A 19868-nucleotide genomic window follows, 5' to 3' on the forward strand; every position below is an offset into this window, starting at 1 on the left:
GTGTTAATCCCCAAACCAGGTGGTGTACATCATAGGTAAAGGGAACCATCAAGCTCATGAAGGAGTCCTATCAGGCTTGGTTAGCCTTTGAGACTTCAGAAGTAGCTGACAAGTACCGGCAGGCCAAGTGGAACGTGGCTCAGGTGGTGGCTAAAGTAAAAATTCAGATGTGAAAGGCATTTGGTGAGGCCAAATAAAAAGATTTTCAGTTTGCCTCAAAGCAATTCTGGCAAACTGTCAGGTGACTCAGGAAGGAAAAGTGGTTGTTCTGCACTGGCTAAAAACAAACAAAAAGCATTATGTTCCCTTACAGTTTAATTTTAGTGGGATTTCAATGTAAAAAAAAAAGGGTGTTGTTTGAAACAAGATTTGGTCATGGTAAGTTAAAATTCACTTTTCATTTATCAGAAAATGTCTGTTTATCTCATAATTTCATACAAAGATTTAAGTTTAAGTCACTGAAGTATGACCCATTTTACTGTTAGGGAGTTGTATAAAATGAAAAAAAAAAATCCTTTTAGCAGACAGTCCAGAGGCAGTACCAGGAGCATCTGGCTGGCATGCCTATTTCATCTCATCAGGTCGCTGGGACCAGCAGTGTGTGTGATGAGGAGCATCCGGAATCATCATCACACACGCTGTCTATTGATCACACAGTAACAATTGTTATTGTAGAAGTCTAGTATTTCACAGGTGTGCTTTTTTCCTTTCTGGCACATCAAATAAAATGTGTCATATAATAATCTCCTTTCTCGGCGAGAATTATGTCCAATGCTACCCTGTGTTGCATTACTGCAATGCACAGAGCGTCAATCTCTTGATCCCGTTCGTCGTTGAAATTACATGAAGCATTCAGAACCTTTTGTCTTTTAGTCCAAAGTTTAAATTCCTCTGGGACATCAGAACCCCATATGGAATCATGCTGCTTGAGGTCTGGGGTGCTTCGTCCTTCCTTGTTGTTGACGTTGAAGTTGACGTGGCGTCCATGGTTAACTTGAAAGTGTGGTCAGATATGAAAATGGGAGCGCACTGACCTGTCCAATTCCCAGGAAGGATAAAATAGGCCTGTTGGCCACAGATCCAGGCCATCCCTTGCACCCAGAAGGTGCCATTTGAGATGTTGTTGCTTTTCACGGGCCCTCCAGGAGCTTGTGTCTGTACAGCTTTGCAGTTGGTGGTGTTTCCCATTGGCGTGGATCCGTTCTCTTGGCGGTAGCATAGGCTGTGGCTCAAATTCCCATTGTTTCCAAGAAAGACTGTGAATGATTTAGCCTCACTTCTGTGCTTCACTCTCAGGTCAACCCAGAACCATTCGTCACATGTGCCGTTTCGTAGTCCTATCTGGAGAGATTCCTCATGGTTGACCTCGATTCCCTGGAATTGATGCCCACGGCTGGCGTAGCTTGCGGCACACTTTGCTTGAATTATGTCCATTCCCTTCGCATACACGGTGGCGTACTGTGTCGCTGGGGGCATATAGGAGCAAACATAGCAGTCTTTTCTGGGTGTACTATCACGTATATATCAATACCATGCGTTGTTCATCTTCTTTCCTTCGGGTGAGTTTTAAGAAACTCACCAGGAGTGCAACATTAGCCACTAGGAGGACAAGTGTCTTCATGATGACCAGACACACCTGTCACCTCTGATGAGTAGACTACTGGCAAGAAGAAGAAGGCGGGGTATACCCGATCAGCCCTCCCTCCACCAATAGATCACCATACAGGAGTTAGGGGTGTCGGCGTCTAAACGTTTAGGTTGTCACTCACTTCTTTGCAGTGGCTTTGATGGATCCAGGACGGTCTTTCTGCTATTTTGCAGGCAGTTGGTGTGGTGAGTAGCATTTGATAAGGACCTTCCCACCTTGGTGAACTCCAGTTTTTCCTTTGGAGCACTTTGATCAGGATCCAATCACCTGGTTTCAACCTGCAAGATACTGGAGAGTTGTTTAGAACAATCTCTTTATTTTCAAGTAATTTCAAGTTGTGAGTTTCTGAGAACTTTGTGTCAGTCTCATCCACATTTTTACCAGGCCTATACACTCAGGCCATGGTCTCCCTGTTTCTTCCATGCATTTTCTCAGTCTCTGTTTTATTTCCCAGTGCTTCAGAGACCTTACTGATTACTTCATTAACAAAATGTGTCCCATTGTCTGATCTTATCAGAGTGGGGATGCCATATATTAAAATAAAATGGTTGCACAAACATTTTGCTACTGAGATAGCGTCTGCTTTTTTACTGGATAGATTTCTATTTTATTTTGAGATCACGTCTATGATCACTAGAGCGTATTCTGAGCCTTGGCATTCATTTAGCTCAATAAAACTCATGTGGATTGTATGAAAAGGAGGAGGTGGTGTGCATTATGTGCATTATGTGCATTATGTTTTTGGCAAATCATGCATGTTCCGATAAATTTCCGAAATTTTATCTACCACTCCTACCCCCCCTCCTGTTGACAATAATGCTTTTGATATGCGTAGGGACTTTGGTAGTATTGGTTTGCTATTACAAGTCATCAAACCACTTTCTGGCTGTGCTCCACCTTTTAACCATTTCCTTTGTTCTGTAGTTGGTGCAGCTCTCTGTTCATTTATAAGCACATCAAGTGGTATTTGCATTGGGGAGTCAGACATTAATATGTCTATAGTTTGTTGTGCCACTGCTTTTGCGGCTTTGGTCTGCAAAGTTATTGCCTTCAGTGACCTTTGAACTGTTTTGGCAGTTTTGACAGTGTCATTAGAAGATCTCAAAGTGTTGCACAGCTGAAAAAACATACTGTCTGTCAGTGTATATATTTATATCTTGGCCTGCGTGTGTGAGGATGTCAACGGTTTCGTTTCTACAACTCCATCTGCTGTGGTTACTGCATAGCCTACACAGTTTCGTCCTAGGCTATTCTTAAGTTACTGAATGCTTCTTCCGCTTTCTTCTTTGTAAATGCAACACTACATTTTGACTTAAGGCATTTTAGGCAATTCCTATTTCTCAAAGAATTCATACATCTTACATATTTCGAACTTTTAAGTTAGGAAAACTTTGCATTGCTTATAGCTTATAGCTCACAGCTCTAAAACTCGTCACTGTTAAATCATATGCCTAATCATGATATGTCACTGTGATCCACAAGTATGATCACAAATTTGTTTTCCAAACTTACAAAACAAACAAACAAAAACAAAAACAAATTGCCTATGGCATCAAGGCTTTGCGTTCATATTAATTGAATGTAAGCTGCTTTCTTCATTGCAAGTGTTTGAGTATGTGTTGTCTATTCATTCTATTCATAGAGTCTATTCATAGAGTTCTGTTTCTCTCTGCGAGCTGTCTTGACACACCACAGGCACACATATATATTTATATACCTATTTCCTGTTTCTGCAGACTAATCGAACTCTTTTGTTTCTCTTTGTATTCATAGTCTATAAACCCTCTTTAATTCTGCTAAATCTTGATCTAAAACCAACACCTTTATGTCACGCACACACTCCTGAATAGAGCCCTTTCAGACATCAGGTATCATCACACACACTGCCTTTTCTCTCAAAAATTCCACTTGTTCACACACTCTACTATGAACCTTTGTAGTGTTATTATTACTTATGTTTTATTATTTTTGTACAAATCACACCCAATCACTCAAAACCTACTACTCACAGCATTTACACAGTTAAACTCACTCAAAATATGCTTCCATACGAGTATTTCAGACATGCTTTTCAAGATATATAGAGGTCACTCGCTGTACATCCACAGTAATGAATTCAAACTCTATTTATACAATTGTAGTGAGCAAAACCAGCATCTCCATGCGCGTCACCGCTCCTCATTAGCTTGGTAGTGTCCACATATTTATTTAATGTTAATCCAGCTTCTCAGTCTTGTAGCTGTTGTATACAGGGTTGGGTCTTCATCTTAAAGTCTCATCTAAGATGACAGGTTTACAAGCCGGTCAAGTGTCTCTATGCACCTGATTAGTGTAGTTAATTCCTTATTTTCTTCATCTCATATATCATTGTACTGAGTTTGAGCAAACCTTAAGCTTGAATCAGACTACTTTTAACAATCTTCCACCTCACATCATAACTGACTGAGGTGCCTCTTCCTATTAATATTATGTCATTATTAATGTTATCATTGTATTGTTTTTCCTTTTTTATAACAGCAATAGTATATACACTACTTCACTACTTTACTACTAATATACAATAGTATATTAGTTTATATTTTATTATGTATCCATCAAAGGCCGATGTGACCTGCAGCTTCACACCTTCCCAAGCTGGAGACATTTTCCTTGGCTGAACAATGACACAGCCTTAATATACCTTATGCATCTCTCTTTTTCATTTGATATATTTCGTGTGAATTATCTGGTTTCATGCATTCTATTCATTCTAGGCACAGTCGTCATGCCAACTATGTTTCATTGTTAATACCAGTTTACAGGTTGTTAACCTTCCTATTATCTCCTATTATCATGCTTATCACAGATAAGCTCTGCTTTAATTTAAGTTAACCTTAATTTAACCTTTTGTTTATTCCACTTCATTCCTCTTTCCATGCTTTAAAATATTACAACTCTTGTGTATGCTTTGTTTTCTTTTTAGCTTCCTTTTCAGTATTTATTTCTGCTTGGAGGGTTTCTTATAATTTAGTTAATGCATTTTCCCTCCCACGTGGGACATTTAGGTTTTCTTTGGATTTCTCCATCTATATGCACTAATTTGTCCGGCGCCTGGACATTTCTTTTCTAACCACTGCTCGTCAGCAGTGCGTTTTGAAGCTTCATTACCCATTTTAATCCTTTTAATTTTAATACTTTACAACTACACAACTGCGGCACCTTCACTGGCACGAGAATCGAGAGAGGTAGTTGACACGGCCTTCTACACTCAAGCTATTCTTGAAAGCGGTGTCAACACAACCTGTTTCTCTCTTTTCACCAGTACTTGGGTGGCCAACAGCAAACAAAATAGTGGAATAGTTCAGCCTCCTTATTGTGCTGTAAAATCCACTTATTCCACCAACAAAAATGAAACAACAACCTTTTCAACGCGCACTACGTCTTACGGACCAGGTTTATCTAAAATAGCTTCCAGCCCTCTTTCAGGCGAGCGTTTACTTCTAGAAACCCTACTAAAATAGCTTCCAGCCCCTTTTTCAGGCGAGCGTTTACATTTAGAAATCCCCCTAAAATAGCTTCCAGCCCCTTTTTCAGGCGAGCGTTTACTTTTAGGAATGCTACCAACCCCTCTGGGCGAGCCTAAACGTTTTACGCGAGGTGTCTGAGTGTTGATATTCACCTGGTTGCTGCCGGTCTCTCAGGTCAACCTCATCGACCCCCACCGCCGTGGACCACTTATAAGAACGCTGGCCAGAACCCGAACGTTACGTCTCTGGACTTTATATCCTCTACCTAGAGAGGAGCTGTCGACAGACTTCAGCGCGGGCTTCTCACGACGTCAGGGCTCGATGAGGCTTTCCTGTGGGATCTCACAAAGGTCGCTGTGTCCCATCCGGCTCGAAGGACCAAGAAATGTCAGGAGTTTTCCTGTATTGCAACCCAGGTTGGAATAAAAAGGCTCAGACAGGTTTACGTGTACATGGTCGAGGGAGACTCGCACCGCTGCAGTAAAAAGGAAGAGTCTTTATTCAGAGAGCACATACAGGAAGAGAGAAAATAGAACTGCAGGCTTCCTGTGTAACTTCCCCATTTAGGAGTCTGCACAGAGTTGCAGAGGTTAAGCTGAATAAGAAAGAGCAAACACATTTAGATAATGAAATGTACTTTTAAGCATAACATAATAAAAATCCTAAAATCCTAAGAAATCCCTTAACATTAAGAGAAACTGAATTTTGCTACTTAAGAATTATGGTATATAGTAAAAGCACCATTACCTATTTTTAACTTTTCTGAAATAGTTTCATTGTGATACATTGTTTCAAGAATGGAAAGTGTCATAGAAACATACCTGACTGAAATGAATAAAATATAAACTCCAGATTTTTTACGTTATCATTCTGTAATTCCAATTCCAATTATTAAAGACACAAAAGCCTTTGAAATGGCCAAAGGCATAAGGTAACACCATTAATAAAATACAGCATGTGAGGTCTTAAAGTAAACTCACAAAAAATATGAAAAAGAAATTGTTAACTATCATTTTTGTATGTCCACAAAAATTAATAATAACTATAAGACACCTTTACATTAGAAAAGCTAAGGAACAGCAAACTTATAATACAACCTTGATTTTATGTTCAATTTTGGTGTCAGCTCTATTTCTTAAAAAAAGAAGAAAAAAGTTAATATACGACATCTTTGAAAACACTGGCATACCTGCTGTCTGAAAGGGCAATGACGATGTTTTAAGGTCGTTTCAAGGTTCAAAGAAAAACTGTAGAAAAAATACCTCTCCTGTTTAACTGGAATACAGGGCGTGTTCACATTCAATGGAAGAGGATTAGGGCCAGTGGGGAAAAAAAGTGGGCATGTCTTCTTTTTTCTTTTCTCAGAATTCTGAGACGTTAGAATATATGCAAACTTTATGACAGGGGCGGGTGCTCAAAGTTAAAAAGGGGCACATTGAACCAGGCTGAAAAACAACAACACACATTCATCAAGAATCTAATATGGGATAGCATCATACTATATCACTGTTGTGAGGTGGCGACAAGGCAAAGCAAACGTAGCCTATGTGTTACCTGATGGGTACAATGTTGCTGTTGAGGGGTTGCTGCTGCTCCTGCTGCTGATAGTGCTGGAGGGCAGGGCTGTGCTGATCTGAGACTGTAGACATTAAAAAGTCCATAGGAGAGATGGTAGCTGATTAAACAAGTCTTATGAGATAATAACAAAATGCAAAGATTGGTGACAGCGCTTGGAGCCACAAGGCAACAAAAAACTGAGAAATAAACAAGGCTCTGCCTGTGAATCACTCTTTGCCTCTCTTCCTCCTTCATCTCCTCATCTCATCTATCACTCTCCACTTGCTGTCCATCTGAGAACAACTGCTATTGCAATAAACTATTATTTAATTATCCACACCTAACAACTCTTGCACAATCTATAATTAAATGATGATAGAAAAATGTTATAGAAACAATACATTATTATTATTTTTATACTGGAGTACCTCTCCAACAACTGGTACATGTGTTAATGTTACCTGTGCTCTTTGTAATCCAGCTGCTGAGGGATCCACTACCTTTAGTAGCCTCACACAGCTCCTTTTGTCAATATTTCCTCCTCATGTTAACAGATTTGTCTGGACCAGTGGCGGTCCTAGCCTGTTTGGCGCCCTGGGCCAACACTCCCTCTGGGGTCATACTCACAAACTCTTTCTTCAGGCAAAGTTACTTAAATTCCAGGATCTGGTTAATTACAATACATCCATAATCTTATACAAAGCCTTTAATAAACTTCTACCTGCAAATTTACAATCTATATTTGAAATTCGAGAAAGGGTTTATAATGTGAGAGGCTTCGAAGAATTCAAATTACCTAGAACTCGAACAACCCGTAAAGGTTTTTGTGTGTCTGTATGTGGTGTGAAAATCTGGAACAGTCTGAGTTTACAACTGAAACAATGCAAAAATATTCATAGATTTAAATTCCTCTACAAACAGTTGGTCTGGTCACAGTATAATAAATGATGGTTTTTCGTGTGCTCTGTAATGTCTGTTCTCTTACCACTGCTGGTATGGATTCCATGGGGGGGGGAAAGAAAAAAAAAAAGTGTGTGCATATGTATGTATATATATATGTACATGTGTGTGTAGATATATATGTATATATGTATATGTATGTGCGTTTGTTACTTTGTAATTATTATTGCCTGTTACCTGTGGTAACACAATTTATAATTAACATATTCTGTATTCAGTTATGAAGGTTCTATTTGTTTTGCTTGGTTTGGTTTGTTTGGTTTGCAATGATGGGCGTAGCTGCGGGAATCTTATTGTTTTTTTGTTGATGAGTGAGTATAGGGGTCGGATTTAATAAGTTCTCTTCGTCCCACTCCTTTTCAGGTACATTTTGTTTTTTTGTTTTTGTGCACTTTATGTTCAATATATGTATTTTGTTGTGCCTGAAATGAACAAATTCAAAAAAATTAAATTAAATTAAAAAAAAATGTGAGATGCTGTGTTTGCTCCAGTAATACGTGGCAGTGACAGAGTTCCTCTGCTTGTGTTTCCAAGAACAGAAAAAGAAACCTGGTGCTGGCTCAACTGGAAACAGGATGCTCTAAAATAAATAAATATTCGTGTATACACATCTGTTGTAAATAGTAGCATCCCCGAGGTCATTTATTTTACAAGTTTTACTCTCTGGTTCAATTTATTTAAATAATTTCCAAATGTGTCATAGGTTACACATATTCTGCTGAACCTAATCAGTGTCCACAACCTAAATGCAAAGACATGTTTATTTTTGATAATGCAAGGTAAGGAGTTGCTTTTCACAGTCGATAACTCATTTCTACACTAAGAGTAGAGTAATCGTCAGATGTTATTTCTAAAAATCAACTTTAGCCAACATGGTGAATTAAACCTCAAAACAATTAAATAATCCTTTTAAAATCATTCCCCCAAAGATCATCTGCAGTTTGGAGGGTAACTGTTACTGTACTGCTGTCTGTCACTGTTGCTGCATGCTGCAACACTGATCAACAGACACCCTCATATCAAATACTGGATATGCAAATATGGGTGGAGAAGTTTTTCTGGGTAGGGTGGCACAGGGCACTCTGAAAAGCTGTCTAGTACAGTTTATGCAACACGGGGACCTTAAACACATGCAAGTGTTTTTCCAGGAACACCAAGTGCAGGCAGAGCCCATTTTCTGAAAATTTAACATTGTACACAGTCATTAATGTGACGTCTGTTATTATTAGCATTGGCTACAAACATATTGTGTGTAATCCACAGAGGAGAGAGATACACAGTACATGCTCATAGTTTGTTTTTGATGTGCACTGTTATTAGAGTGGTTTTCTGGTTGATTGCAATAATAAGCCAGACTGGCGAAAGACAGAGGAGAAATAGAAGAGGGAGAAAACATTTAAAAGAATGGAGATGGAGGAAAAGGTCAAAGATAAAGTAAACAGACACGCAGGGTGTCCAATTCTGCTTTTGTAACAAAGAGTTACAGACATCACAGGATTAAACAATAAAGCCTCTTTGATGGTGGCAGGGCTGGTGTTGGGTCATGTCTCATATTCAAACATAAATCTATCACATTTCTTTACTGATAAAGTCTTGAATAAACATGAACATTATAAACTGAACCTTTCTTGTACTGGAGAAAAATCAGGTGATCTTCCGGCAGTTCATTGACACAGGATGAGGGTGTTTATGTGCCAGTAAAGGCCCGGGTCATTTTTTAGGCTAAATTGATATTTGCTTTCTTTTTTGTGTGTTATGAGTGTGTCTGACCTCTTTTCTTGTTTTCACGCCTGTGAATAGGCATATTTAAGACCAGCTGTCTTAAGCTCCCCACACAAGAAGGCTGTATTTGCAGACTGAGACTAAGAAGGAAGAACAGAAGGTAACATTGCAAAAGTTTTTTCTTTTCATTAAAATGAATGTTCTCACTACTGGTTTGTAAACTCACTGCAAATGGAACCCCCGTTTAGGTCTTTATCAAAGATTAAGGTTAAGGCTCCATGATGAAGGCGCTTACTGTGCCTCTGCTTGTGTGCACCATGATGGCTCTTGCCCAAGTTTCTTGTGAGTATTTAAAGGCAAATGTATAGATATTTTTAGATTTTACATACAAAACGTGATTGAAGAATAGCGCATTTTAGATGTTTCAATCAGTCAGGTGTTTTTTTTAAAGTGTTAAGGGTTTGTGAGCATTTTATCTTTGTGGTACTGAATTTATGATACTGTGTTAACTCTCCTGTTGCTGTTGTACAATAACTACATATCATTTATATAAGCCTATTAGGTAGTGTAACTATACTTTTAATAGGTATGAATTACTTCTACTTTTTCATTTATATTTTCTGATATTTTAATCATATTACACTTGATTACATTTTCTCTAATTTACTTGCATTGGACTGTCTGACTTTGTATTTCTTGTTTATTTCTTGTCTGTGGCTGAAGCTGTCCCTGCAACTGTTCCAGATTACAGTAGTATACCCTTGACAGATCCTTCTCCTGTACCAGGTGAATGTAAGATGGTTATTTTACGATGAATATCTCAATGATTCACCTGTAAAAAATTAGAACAGCACATGCTCTACATTAGTAACTGCAACCAAGAAAACCAGATGCAGACATTTGGTGAATGAAACCATTTACAACAGATGCAATATAACAATATTTATTTATTTCAGTTTTTTCACTGGGCACATTACATTTTTCCCGTAAAAGCCAAAAAATGAAGAGTGACAACAGATTAGCTATTCACTGGCAGCTCAATATCACCATTTCTTCTCCATTTGTCCTCAGAGGACCCTTTTGGTGGCTGGGTTCCATCTTGCCCTGATGGATGGAGTATGCACAGTCAACAGTGCCTCCTCTTTGTTCCAACATACATGACCTGGGCTGAGGCTCAGGTAAAAAGATCGTGGGGCGATCGTGGCTCAAGAGTTGGGAGTTCACCTTGTAATCGGAAGGTTGCCAGTTCGAGCCCCGGCTCAGACAGTCTCGGTCGTTGTGTCCTTGAGCAAGACACTTCACCTGTTGCCTACTGGTGGTGGTCAGAGGGCCCGGTGGCGCCAGTGTCCGGCAGCCTCGCCTCTGTCAGTGCGCCCCAGGGTGGCTGTGGCTACAATGTAGCTTGCCATCAACAGTGTGTGAATGGGTGGATGACTGGTTGTGTAAAGCACTTTGGGATTAGAAAAGCGCTACGAAAGCTTGGAGTACATTAATCCTGTCTGTTTGTCTGCACTGTAGAGAAACTGTCAGTCTCGTGGAGGACAGCTTGCGTCTGTGTATAGTGCCAATCAAGCTGAAGAGATTCAAAAGGAGGTGCAGCGTGCTGGACATGGCTATGGACAGTTTTGGGTTGGAGGCCATAATACTGCAGCGGTAAATAGTATGGTGGCTTATGAAAGATTTGCATTTTTAATTAATATGAATGATCAATTTTTAAAAAATTTTGCTTTAACAGAATCCTTCCTGGTCCTGGAGTGATTATATGGTCAGAGGGCCCAGTGGCGCCAGTGTCCGGCAGCCTCGCCTCTGTCAGTGCGCCCCAGGGTGGCTGTGGCTACTATGTAGCTTGCCATCACCAGTGTGTGAATGTGTGTGAATGGGTGGATGTCTGGATGTGTAAAGCGCTTTGGGGTCCTTAGGGACTAGTAAAGCGCTATATAAATACAGGCCATTTACCATTTACCATTTATATGGGTGTGTCTGCTTTTGCTGACTTTTGCAGAGGACAGGAAGCTAAACACAAGCACCACTGTTTGCAGATAACGTTTGGTGGTAAGTCTACCCTGAACCCTTATCAAAAAAAAGTAAAGAGTTAAGAGTTAAAGAGTTAAGTAAACTGAACTCTGAGGGTAGAACATAGCACAGAAGATAATAAAGTAAAACAAGGGTTTTGTAGCTTATCTGTGGGTGTAGATGGAATTTGAAGCGCACGTATTTAAAACACTGTCACATTGGTCAAATTTACAGAGTATGCGATATTAACATGTGTATATTGTATAAAGTTGTATTGTATTGATTGTATATGTACAAAATGGGAATTTTTCAGGTCAAAGATAATCAACAACAACTAGTCAGTGATTCAGTAGCCTTGTGTCCTGTGGACAGAAGCTGTTCTTTAATCGGGTTGTCGTTGCTTTCACACTCCTGTAGCGTCTGTCAGTTGGCAGGAGTGTGAACAGTGTGTGCTGTGGGTGGGTGTGGTCCTTGATGATGTTGTGTGCCCTTTTCCTGACCTGACTGTTGTAAATGTCCTGTAGTGGTGGGAGGGGCACTCTACAGATAAATTGTGCTGTTTTAATGACGCGATGGAAAGGCTACCTGTTGTTGTTGTTGTAGTATCTTCCCAGCTTCAGTCTGTACTGCCCCTTGGTTTCCATGATGTATATACGCAGGTCATATCTGGCTTTTTTGTGTCCCTCTGCATCACCAGAGGCAAATGCAGTGGAGCGTGCATGTAGCATAGCATGTACCTCACAGTTCAACTGTGGCTTTGGATATGTTTTGTGGGGACAATATTGTCAATGCATGTGCTGATGTAGCTGGTGACCATTGATGTATATTCCTCAGAATCTACAGAACTGTCCTCTCTCACCGCAGCAGTCTTAAACACACCCCAGTTTCTTCATTCCAAACTTTAGTAATTTTACTTACTGTGGGGACTCGTTTGAGAAGCCGCCTGTATGCTGGAAACTGGAAAACAGAAATGTGGTCAGACTGTCCAAAATGCAGATAAGGCACTGCCTGTTTGCACCCCTTAAATTGCTGTAGACGTGGATGTTGTTGTTCCTTGTCAGAAAGCTCACATATTGATGGAGTTTTGGGAGCACAGTGCTGAAGTTGCAGTGATTAAAATCCCCGGCAACAACAAACACAGCATCTGGGTGAAAGGTCTCGTGTTTGCTGATGACGTTGTAGTCCTAGTGCTGTGGGTCATTGCAAACAGCCAGCAGAAACACAGCATTGAACTCCATCGGTAAATAAAAGGGCACTTCACCATCAGCACTTTGATGTCCGCACAACAGTGTTTCTCCACCACCTGAGTGTCTGCACACCATCTGTTATTGACATAGTTGTTAGTTGGTTTTATCTCTTTGGATAATAAAAAAACCCCTGAAATTTATTAATGCATAAAATAATAAAGTGCAGTTTAGCATGCTTTGAGTGGCATTATTATTAAACAGACAGGTGCTTCTTCACCTACAGTATTCATCTATATAAAAAGTATTCATTTTATGAATAAGGTAGTCTAAAATCTAAATCTTGATCCTGTGTCCAAAGCACTGGATTGTTGAAAACAAACATGAATTAATAAATCATTAGCCAGAAAATGTGAGACAATCATGTAGAATTAATTTGTGCTAAAATGGTATTGAGTCAATCTAGCATCTAATCTGCCCTGAGATCTTCAGGAGATGCAGACGTGTAACAACGGGTACTGTGGTGAATGGGGGAGCAAAAGTTTAGGATACCTAGAAAGTCACTTTCTAATCATCACTGGCTCCAACTCACAAAAAAAAAAAAATGCTTGGATGCAATAAAATGACAAAAAGAGGAGAAAACATAAGTAAAGATTCCAGTAGCATTCTGTATTACTCAATTAAATTGAATCCTTCTCATCTTGAATAATTAGACTCCATTTTTTTTCTTAATGACCTTGTAGTACCATATCATCGCATTACATCACTTCGCTCTCGCACTGCAGGCCTACCTGTTGTTCCTAGAGTATTTAAAGTAGAATGGGAGGGAGAGCCTTCAGTTTTCAGGCCCCTCTTCTGTGGAACCAGCTTCCAGTTTGGATTCAGGAGACAGACACTATCTCTACTTTTAAGATTAGGCTTAAAACTTTCCTTTTTGCTAAAGCATATAGTTAGGGCTGGACCAGGTGACCCTGAATCCTCCCTTAGTTATGCTGCAGTGAGTGTAGACTGCTGGAGGATTCCCATGATGCACTGAGTATTTCTTTTTCACTCACTATGTGTGTATACACCTTTCTGCATATAATTCGTGGTTATGACCAATATTTGGTTCTTTTCCACAGCATGTCTCTCTCCCCTCACCCCCAAACAGTCATGGCAGATGGCCCCGCCCCTCCCTGAGCCTGATTCTGCGGGAGCTTTCTTCCTGTTAAAAGGGAGTTTTTCCTTCCCACCATTCCCAAGCACTTGCTCATAGGGGGTCGTCACATTATTGGGTTTTCACTGTATTTTGTGTTACTTTATGAGAGGCAGGAAACAACTTGGACAGGTTATCATTCTGTAAGACACTAAGAACAAACACGCAAATAAAAAAACACAATGGATTTGTAAGTATAGATCATATGTATACAAACACAGTTGTTAAGAGAGAGTAATAGATTCTGAGGGGTTTATGTCACACATCCACCATAAAGATGAAGGTGATATCAGTCACAGACCACTGACGTCGTCTGAAATACTTAAACTATGTACACATGCATGAATGATGATATAGCCAAATGTAATTAATTAAAATGTACTGTAACAGTTGACAAACATCGTATTTAGTTGTATCTTAGCAACTAGCTACACCCAAATTGTCCCCTCATTTTGGAAAGTTTTTGTTACCTTTTACAAATTTTGATTAAAGAGGATCGTTGACTCATAGTGTCACTGATTGAGACCGATTCCTGTTTTGTTTTTTGTGTGTTTCTTGCAGAAGGGAAGGCAGGATGCTTGGATGACATGAAGTGTGAGACTAAGCTCCCATCTATCTGTGGTAGCCTTATCATGTGATCTCTTGATGCATCTCTAATGCAAACCTAAACTTCATCAGTAAAAACACTGACGTGTTTTTCAGCTATTGGCTCTTTCTTGGTATTTCTGTTCTGTTGCTACAACATAAGGGATCAAATGTAATATACAATAAACTGCAGAAGGATTTTATGTTCGGAAAGTCTTTAAAAATAAAAGAATGCTTTCATACAATGTACAAATTTATCTTGCAAAGTGAACTGTATTTCATATTCTTGTGTAAATTAAAACACTAAAGCATTGAAAGAAACTGGTGGTCTGTCGCTCTGTGTTACAGCTACAGTTCTACTATATTCAAACCACAACATGAAGTAAGTAATCTTTAATTTACACCTATACTAATGTGATAGATTTAGTTTTCAGAGTATCGCTTGTGGGAGTGATAGTGAAGAGGAAAAACAAAATTTTTGCATGTGAAAAAAAATGTCCAGCAGAACCAACTCAAATAAAACAATTCCAGCTATAATGTAATTCATTGCTCTTGTGAAGCATAATTTTTATGGTAGCACATGGAAAGAGCGATTTTGTGGCTATGCACTGTGATATTTACATTTCCTTGCTATGCTTTATAGAATGAGTAATAATTGCCACCATGTCCTGTCGTCACTGCTCATGTTTTTGTTTTGTTTTGTTTTGTTTTGTATCCCTCAGTTAAATCTTGAGTTATCAAGGACTGAAAACTGCTGACCTTTCCCTGTGAGCAATATTGTCATAGTGACACCTGATGATGATACTGGAAACTTGCCAAATTATACTTTGAGTAACTGCACCACTGAAAATGAGTATAAGTACTTTGTACCGTTGCATTCTGTCTTCTTAACGAGTGCAATGCAAGCTGGTCTACACTGAAGTCTCTTACACTCCTTGTAATTGCCAGCCAGTAGCGGTTTTAGATACGGGCGACACGGGCGGTTGCCCGGGGCGGCATCGTGGTGGGGCGGCATCACGGGCATCGGCAAAAAAAAAAAAAAAAAAAAAAAATGCTCGTAGGCTACTCATGCTGCCCCGACATCAGCCAGGGCATATTGGGAATGGCATAGGCACCGAGCGGTTTTCTATCGCCCATTTGCTGGGAGTAAGGGCGCCCTCCGTTTGCGAGGTGCACCTGCTGCTTGTGGCACAGGGAGGAGAGGGCGGGGCGGCGGCTGGCTGGAGCAGCATCTAATAACCAACTCGCAAAATAAAGCAAAATAAAAACAAACCAACAAACACGAAAACACCAGACATCATGATACAGACTTATAATTTGCACCGATGCTTTTTCAAAATTCTATACACGAAAAGTGAGCGCGAGAGCCCTCGGTGCGCCTGCTCGCTGCTGAAGTCAAAGTAAACTTTATTGTAATCTCCGCTACATACAGTCCAGTATATAGAGAGACGAGACGACGAGGCTCCAGTTACAGCAGAGCAAGTAAACAAACAATAAATATCAGAAGAGAAAGAAAATAAATACACACTTTAGGACTCGGGGTAAAGGGATCAATAACAATTTAAAATTTACAGTTTGATGATTTAAAGTCTCACACACAACCTGTCGAAAGGGGAGGGGCCGGCTGCTTCCAAATAGAGCACATTTCATTCATAATGTTGTAAATCCAAGCCCGTTATGTATTCATGATTTGAATCCTGGGTTGTGTGAAATCCCAGAAATAAACCTTAGACAAAGTGAATCTGTGAACTAAGGTGTAGGTCTATTAGGTTATGTCGTGGTGATCCTCGAGTTGGGGGATTTGTACTGGAGTGGAAAATTAAAACCAGTGGAAGATGGAGAAGAAAAGTTCAAAGTCATCAGGTGCTCAGTTTAGAAAAAATAGAAAATAAGAGGAGGAGAAACGAGCAAAAGATACAGGTAAGCAGATGTGTCATTGGATAATGGCAGGTCATCCTGAAACAATCAGAATCAGAATACTTTATTAATCCCTAAGGAAATAATGTGGGTTACAGTTGCTCCAAGAAGAATCAGAATCAGAATCAGAATACTTTATTGATCCCAAGGGGAAATTATTTTTTTTTTACAGTGCTCCATTACAAGAAATGGTAAAAATAGTAACAGTAACAGACTAAACTCCAAACAATACATTATGTTACATATTTTAATATTAATTGTCAGCTGTTGATTTGTTCTGTTCTCATTGTATAACAAATTATAGCCGTTTGCATACTATGCATACTCTCTCTCTTCATGTGTGTGTGTACAACAGTTTTATGTTAATGTACAATCCTTAATATGTTTTGTGTGTGTGTGAGTGTGTATGTGGGGGGGGGGGGGGGCGCCAGAGGGAGTGTTCGCCCAGGGCGCCAAACAGGCTAGGACCGCCACTGTTGCCAGCTGTATATATAAGTATGAAACAATGCGTAGATGAATGCAGATAGGCATTCTTCAGAATCTTTTCTGGCACTTTTGACAGCTTTGATGAGCTCACGTGACCTAAACAACAGCATTCTGTAGCTCAGAAGGTGGTCAAAGGTTGCAGCGCTGATTCCCAAAACTGGGCGTGCTGCATGTGTCCCATCTTACACTCACACACCATTATGAGTCTGTGTTCTGAACTCTGAACAGACTCAGATGTTCAAATTTCTCCAATACTATTTTAAAATGTCAACTTTCCAACAGGAATTAGCCTGCGTTTATAGTCTGCTATAAAAAACTGTCTGGGCTTCTACGGGTAGTTCTGGATTTTCCCAAGGTTTAAAAACTACAACCTCAAAAGCATGATAAAAACAACAGTTAAAACATTTTTAATAGATAATTCTTGGCAATAGACAGGTACCCAGGTGCATAAGCAAGAGGGGCACTACTAAAGCTTTTACTCTAATCCAGTGTCAGTAAGCTCAAGTCAAGTGAAGTGGCCTTGTTGTCATTCCAACCAGGTGCAATGCTACAGTACACAATGAAACAAGACAACGTTCCTCTAAGACAATGCTGTTACATATGACATATAACAGACAATCAGCACTGGACTACATAAAGTGCCATGTGTAAAAATTGGAAAAAAATGCAAGAAAAACATAACAAAGACAGTGCAACACCAGACAGAACAAAACGATACAGACACAAGACAGTGCAGACAGCGTGCAATAGAAAAGTGCAATACAACAGTTGGTTGTGCAAAAGACTTAGCATTGTGCGAAAAGTAACTTGGTGTATTAAGGTGTGCAGATAAGTGCTTGGTAGAGACGTGTATGAGGTGTGCGCGTGTGTATGTGTTAGTCCAGTCACTGAGAGTCTGATGGCTTGGGGAAGAAGCACAGTCTGGCAATGAGGGCCTGAATGCTCTGGTACTTGTTGCCAGAGGGCAGCAGGGTGAACAGTGTGTGTGAGGGGTGCGTGGGGTCCTCAATGCTGGTGGTGGTGCAGCAGTTGTGATAAGTGTCTGTGATGGACGGAAGAGAGGCTCCAAAAATCTTCTCATCTGTTTTCACTATCCTTTGTAGGGTATTGCTAACTGATATGGTGCGGTTACCCTACTAGAAAGTGATGCAATGGTCAGGACGCTCTCAATAGTCCCTCTGTAGAAGGTGGTGAGAAATAATGGAGGGAGATGGACTTTTCTCAGCTTCCACGGGAATTTTCAGATGTTGGTGGGACTTCTTAGTCATGGAGCTGGTATTAAGGGAAATTCTATGCCAGGTGAACACCACGGCAGTGTTGGGGAGTAACGAAATACATGTACCGGAGTTACGTATTTAAAATATAAAATATGAGTAACTGTGTTCCGTTACAGTTACCGCTTAAATGGGTGATAATCAGAATACAGTTTCTTTGTTGAAGTAAACGGAATACACAGCAGTCATTTCCTGCTTCATATGCTAGGCCATCCCCTCTCTACCCCTTCTCCAGTTTTGGTGATTAAACACCATCAGGCACTGGTTTAGCTCATTTGGATGAGCATGCAATGTAATGGCACATGGCTGGGATTAATCCAGTTTATCAGATTCTGATTCTAATTGAACTTATCCTCAGCAGCAGAGGTGACTCTTGGTCTTCCTTTGCTGGGGCGGTGCTCGTGTGAGCCGGTTTCGATGTATAATATGAATTATAACAGTTGTCAAATAGGGCTGTCAGCTGTACCTACCTGACTTCTGCACAACACAACTGATGGTCCCAACCCGATTAAGAAGGCAAGCAATTCCACAAATGTACCCTGACAAGTCACACCTGTGAAGTGAAAACCATTTCATGTGACGACATTATGAAGGTCACTGAGATAAGGCCAAGGGTTTGACACATTGTCAACAAAGCAAAAAGTGGCTACTTTAGGAATCTAAAATATAAGACATATTCAGAGTTATTTATATGTTTTTCCTTTGCCACATAATTTCATATATCTTGCTTTATATATTTGATGTCTTCAGTATGCATCTACAATGTAGAAAGTATTAAAATATAGAAAAAAACCCATTAAATAAGCCTCCAAGTTTTTGATATTACTTAAAACAAAACTATGTGTTGCATAACTGCATGATTTAAACTCAACAGTCTGTGCCGATTACATCAGCACTCACTGTAACTTAATCATCATCACAGCACAGAGCTGTGTTTCTAAAAACACACACATACACACAGTACTCACCATGACAACATGCCCCACTGTAACTGACATTTCATGCAGTTCCCCATCAAATTTACAATCTTTATATTACACTCAGGATTACCAATGAGAGAGCTGATGTATACCTTTTGCGGGGAATTAAAAAAACAAACAAACAAAAAAAATATTCTTATGCCAAAACATTGTTTCTGTTCGTCTGGTTAGATGGTTAACAGCAGACCCTGGTGTGGATTCTGGCTTCTTGCATTTCAGCAAATGAGCTCCGTGACTCAAGAAAATGTACTTGTATTTTGGTGTTTTAGCATGTTAATGGAATGAGTCAACACACTTAAATATCAATAACACCTCTGAGAAAGGTTGTGGCCTTTTCTTTATTGCCTCAATGTGGATACAATTTCTATTGAGAAATTGTTCTTGCATTGTTTTTCACTTTGAAAATTCCACTGAGATGTCTTGGATTAACCACCTTTGCAAATGATTTTTACTTTTGGTATTACTTTGCATCAACCCTTAGATGAGCAACAAGGCATAAGTTGCGTTTAAGAAATGAGGTCTGTGCTGTAGTTATGTGTACATTCTGTATTGCTGTTGTCACCATTTTTATATAATAAAAAACCAAAAAGACTAAATGTGTTTTAGTGGAAGAGAATATGTGCTTTGCAAGAAGAGAGAAGAAGAGACTCATGACTGTTTATTGACAGTTTCATAAAGTTTATCTTGGAGGAGGGAAAGTTCAATTGAGCATCTTGTGGAGTTTGTAAAGAGATGAGATAGCCTTTATTTGTCAGTTGCAGTTGTCCACAACCGAGATGACAGACTTTGCCGACCGTACATACAAGACAGGAGACAGGTCAGGCGAGGTAGCAAGGGAAAA

The 19868-nt window shown here is 39.7% G+C and overlaps 1 protein-coding gene across 1 annotated transcript; it reads left to right on the forward strand.

The window, feature by feature from the left end:
- Positions 1 to 9413: 9413 nt before the first annotated feature.
- On the forward strand, positions 9414 to 14691 carry LOC102078516 (type-2 ice-structuring protein-like). Its single transcript, XM_019354809.2, has 8 exons — positions 9414 to 9553; positions 9642 to 9735; positions 10117 to 10179; positions 10465 to 10571; positions 10912 to 11046; positions 11129 to 11158; positions 11367 to 11445; positions 14347 to 14691. Exons 2-8 carry the CDS (start codon positions 9672 to 9674, stop codon positions 14421 to 14423), a joined length of 555 nt encoding a protein of 184 aa, XP_019210354.1. The 5' UTR covers positions 9414 to 9553; positions 9642 to 9671; the 3' UTR covers positions 14424 to 14691.
- The last annotated feature ends 5177 nt before the right edge of the window (positions 14692 to 19868 follow it).

The sequence above is a fragment of the Oreochromis niloticus genome, linkage group LG3 (assembly GCF_001858045.2).
Source record: "Oreochromis niloticus isolate F11D_XX linkage group LG3, O_niloticus_UMD_NMBU, whole genome shotgun sequence".
Classification (NCBI taxonomy): domain Eukaryota; kingdom Metazoa; phylum Chordata; class Actinopteri; order Cichliformes; family Cichlidae; genus Oreochromis; species Oreochromis niloticus.

Coding starts and splice junctions, on each gene's coding strand:
- LOC102078516 (XM_019354809.2), top strand. CDS start 9,672: ATGATGAAGGCGCTTACTGTGCCTCTGCTTGTGTGCACCATGATGGCT. Junction 9,736..10,116: donor GGCTCTTGCCCAAGTTTCTT/GTGAGTATTTAA, acceptor CTGTGGCTGAAG/CTGTCCCTGCAACTGTTCCA. Junction 11,446..14,346: donor TTTGCAGATAACGTTTGGTG/GTAAGTCTACCC, acceptor TGTTTCTTGCAG/AAGGGAAGGCAGGATGCTTG.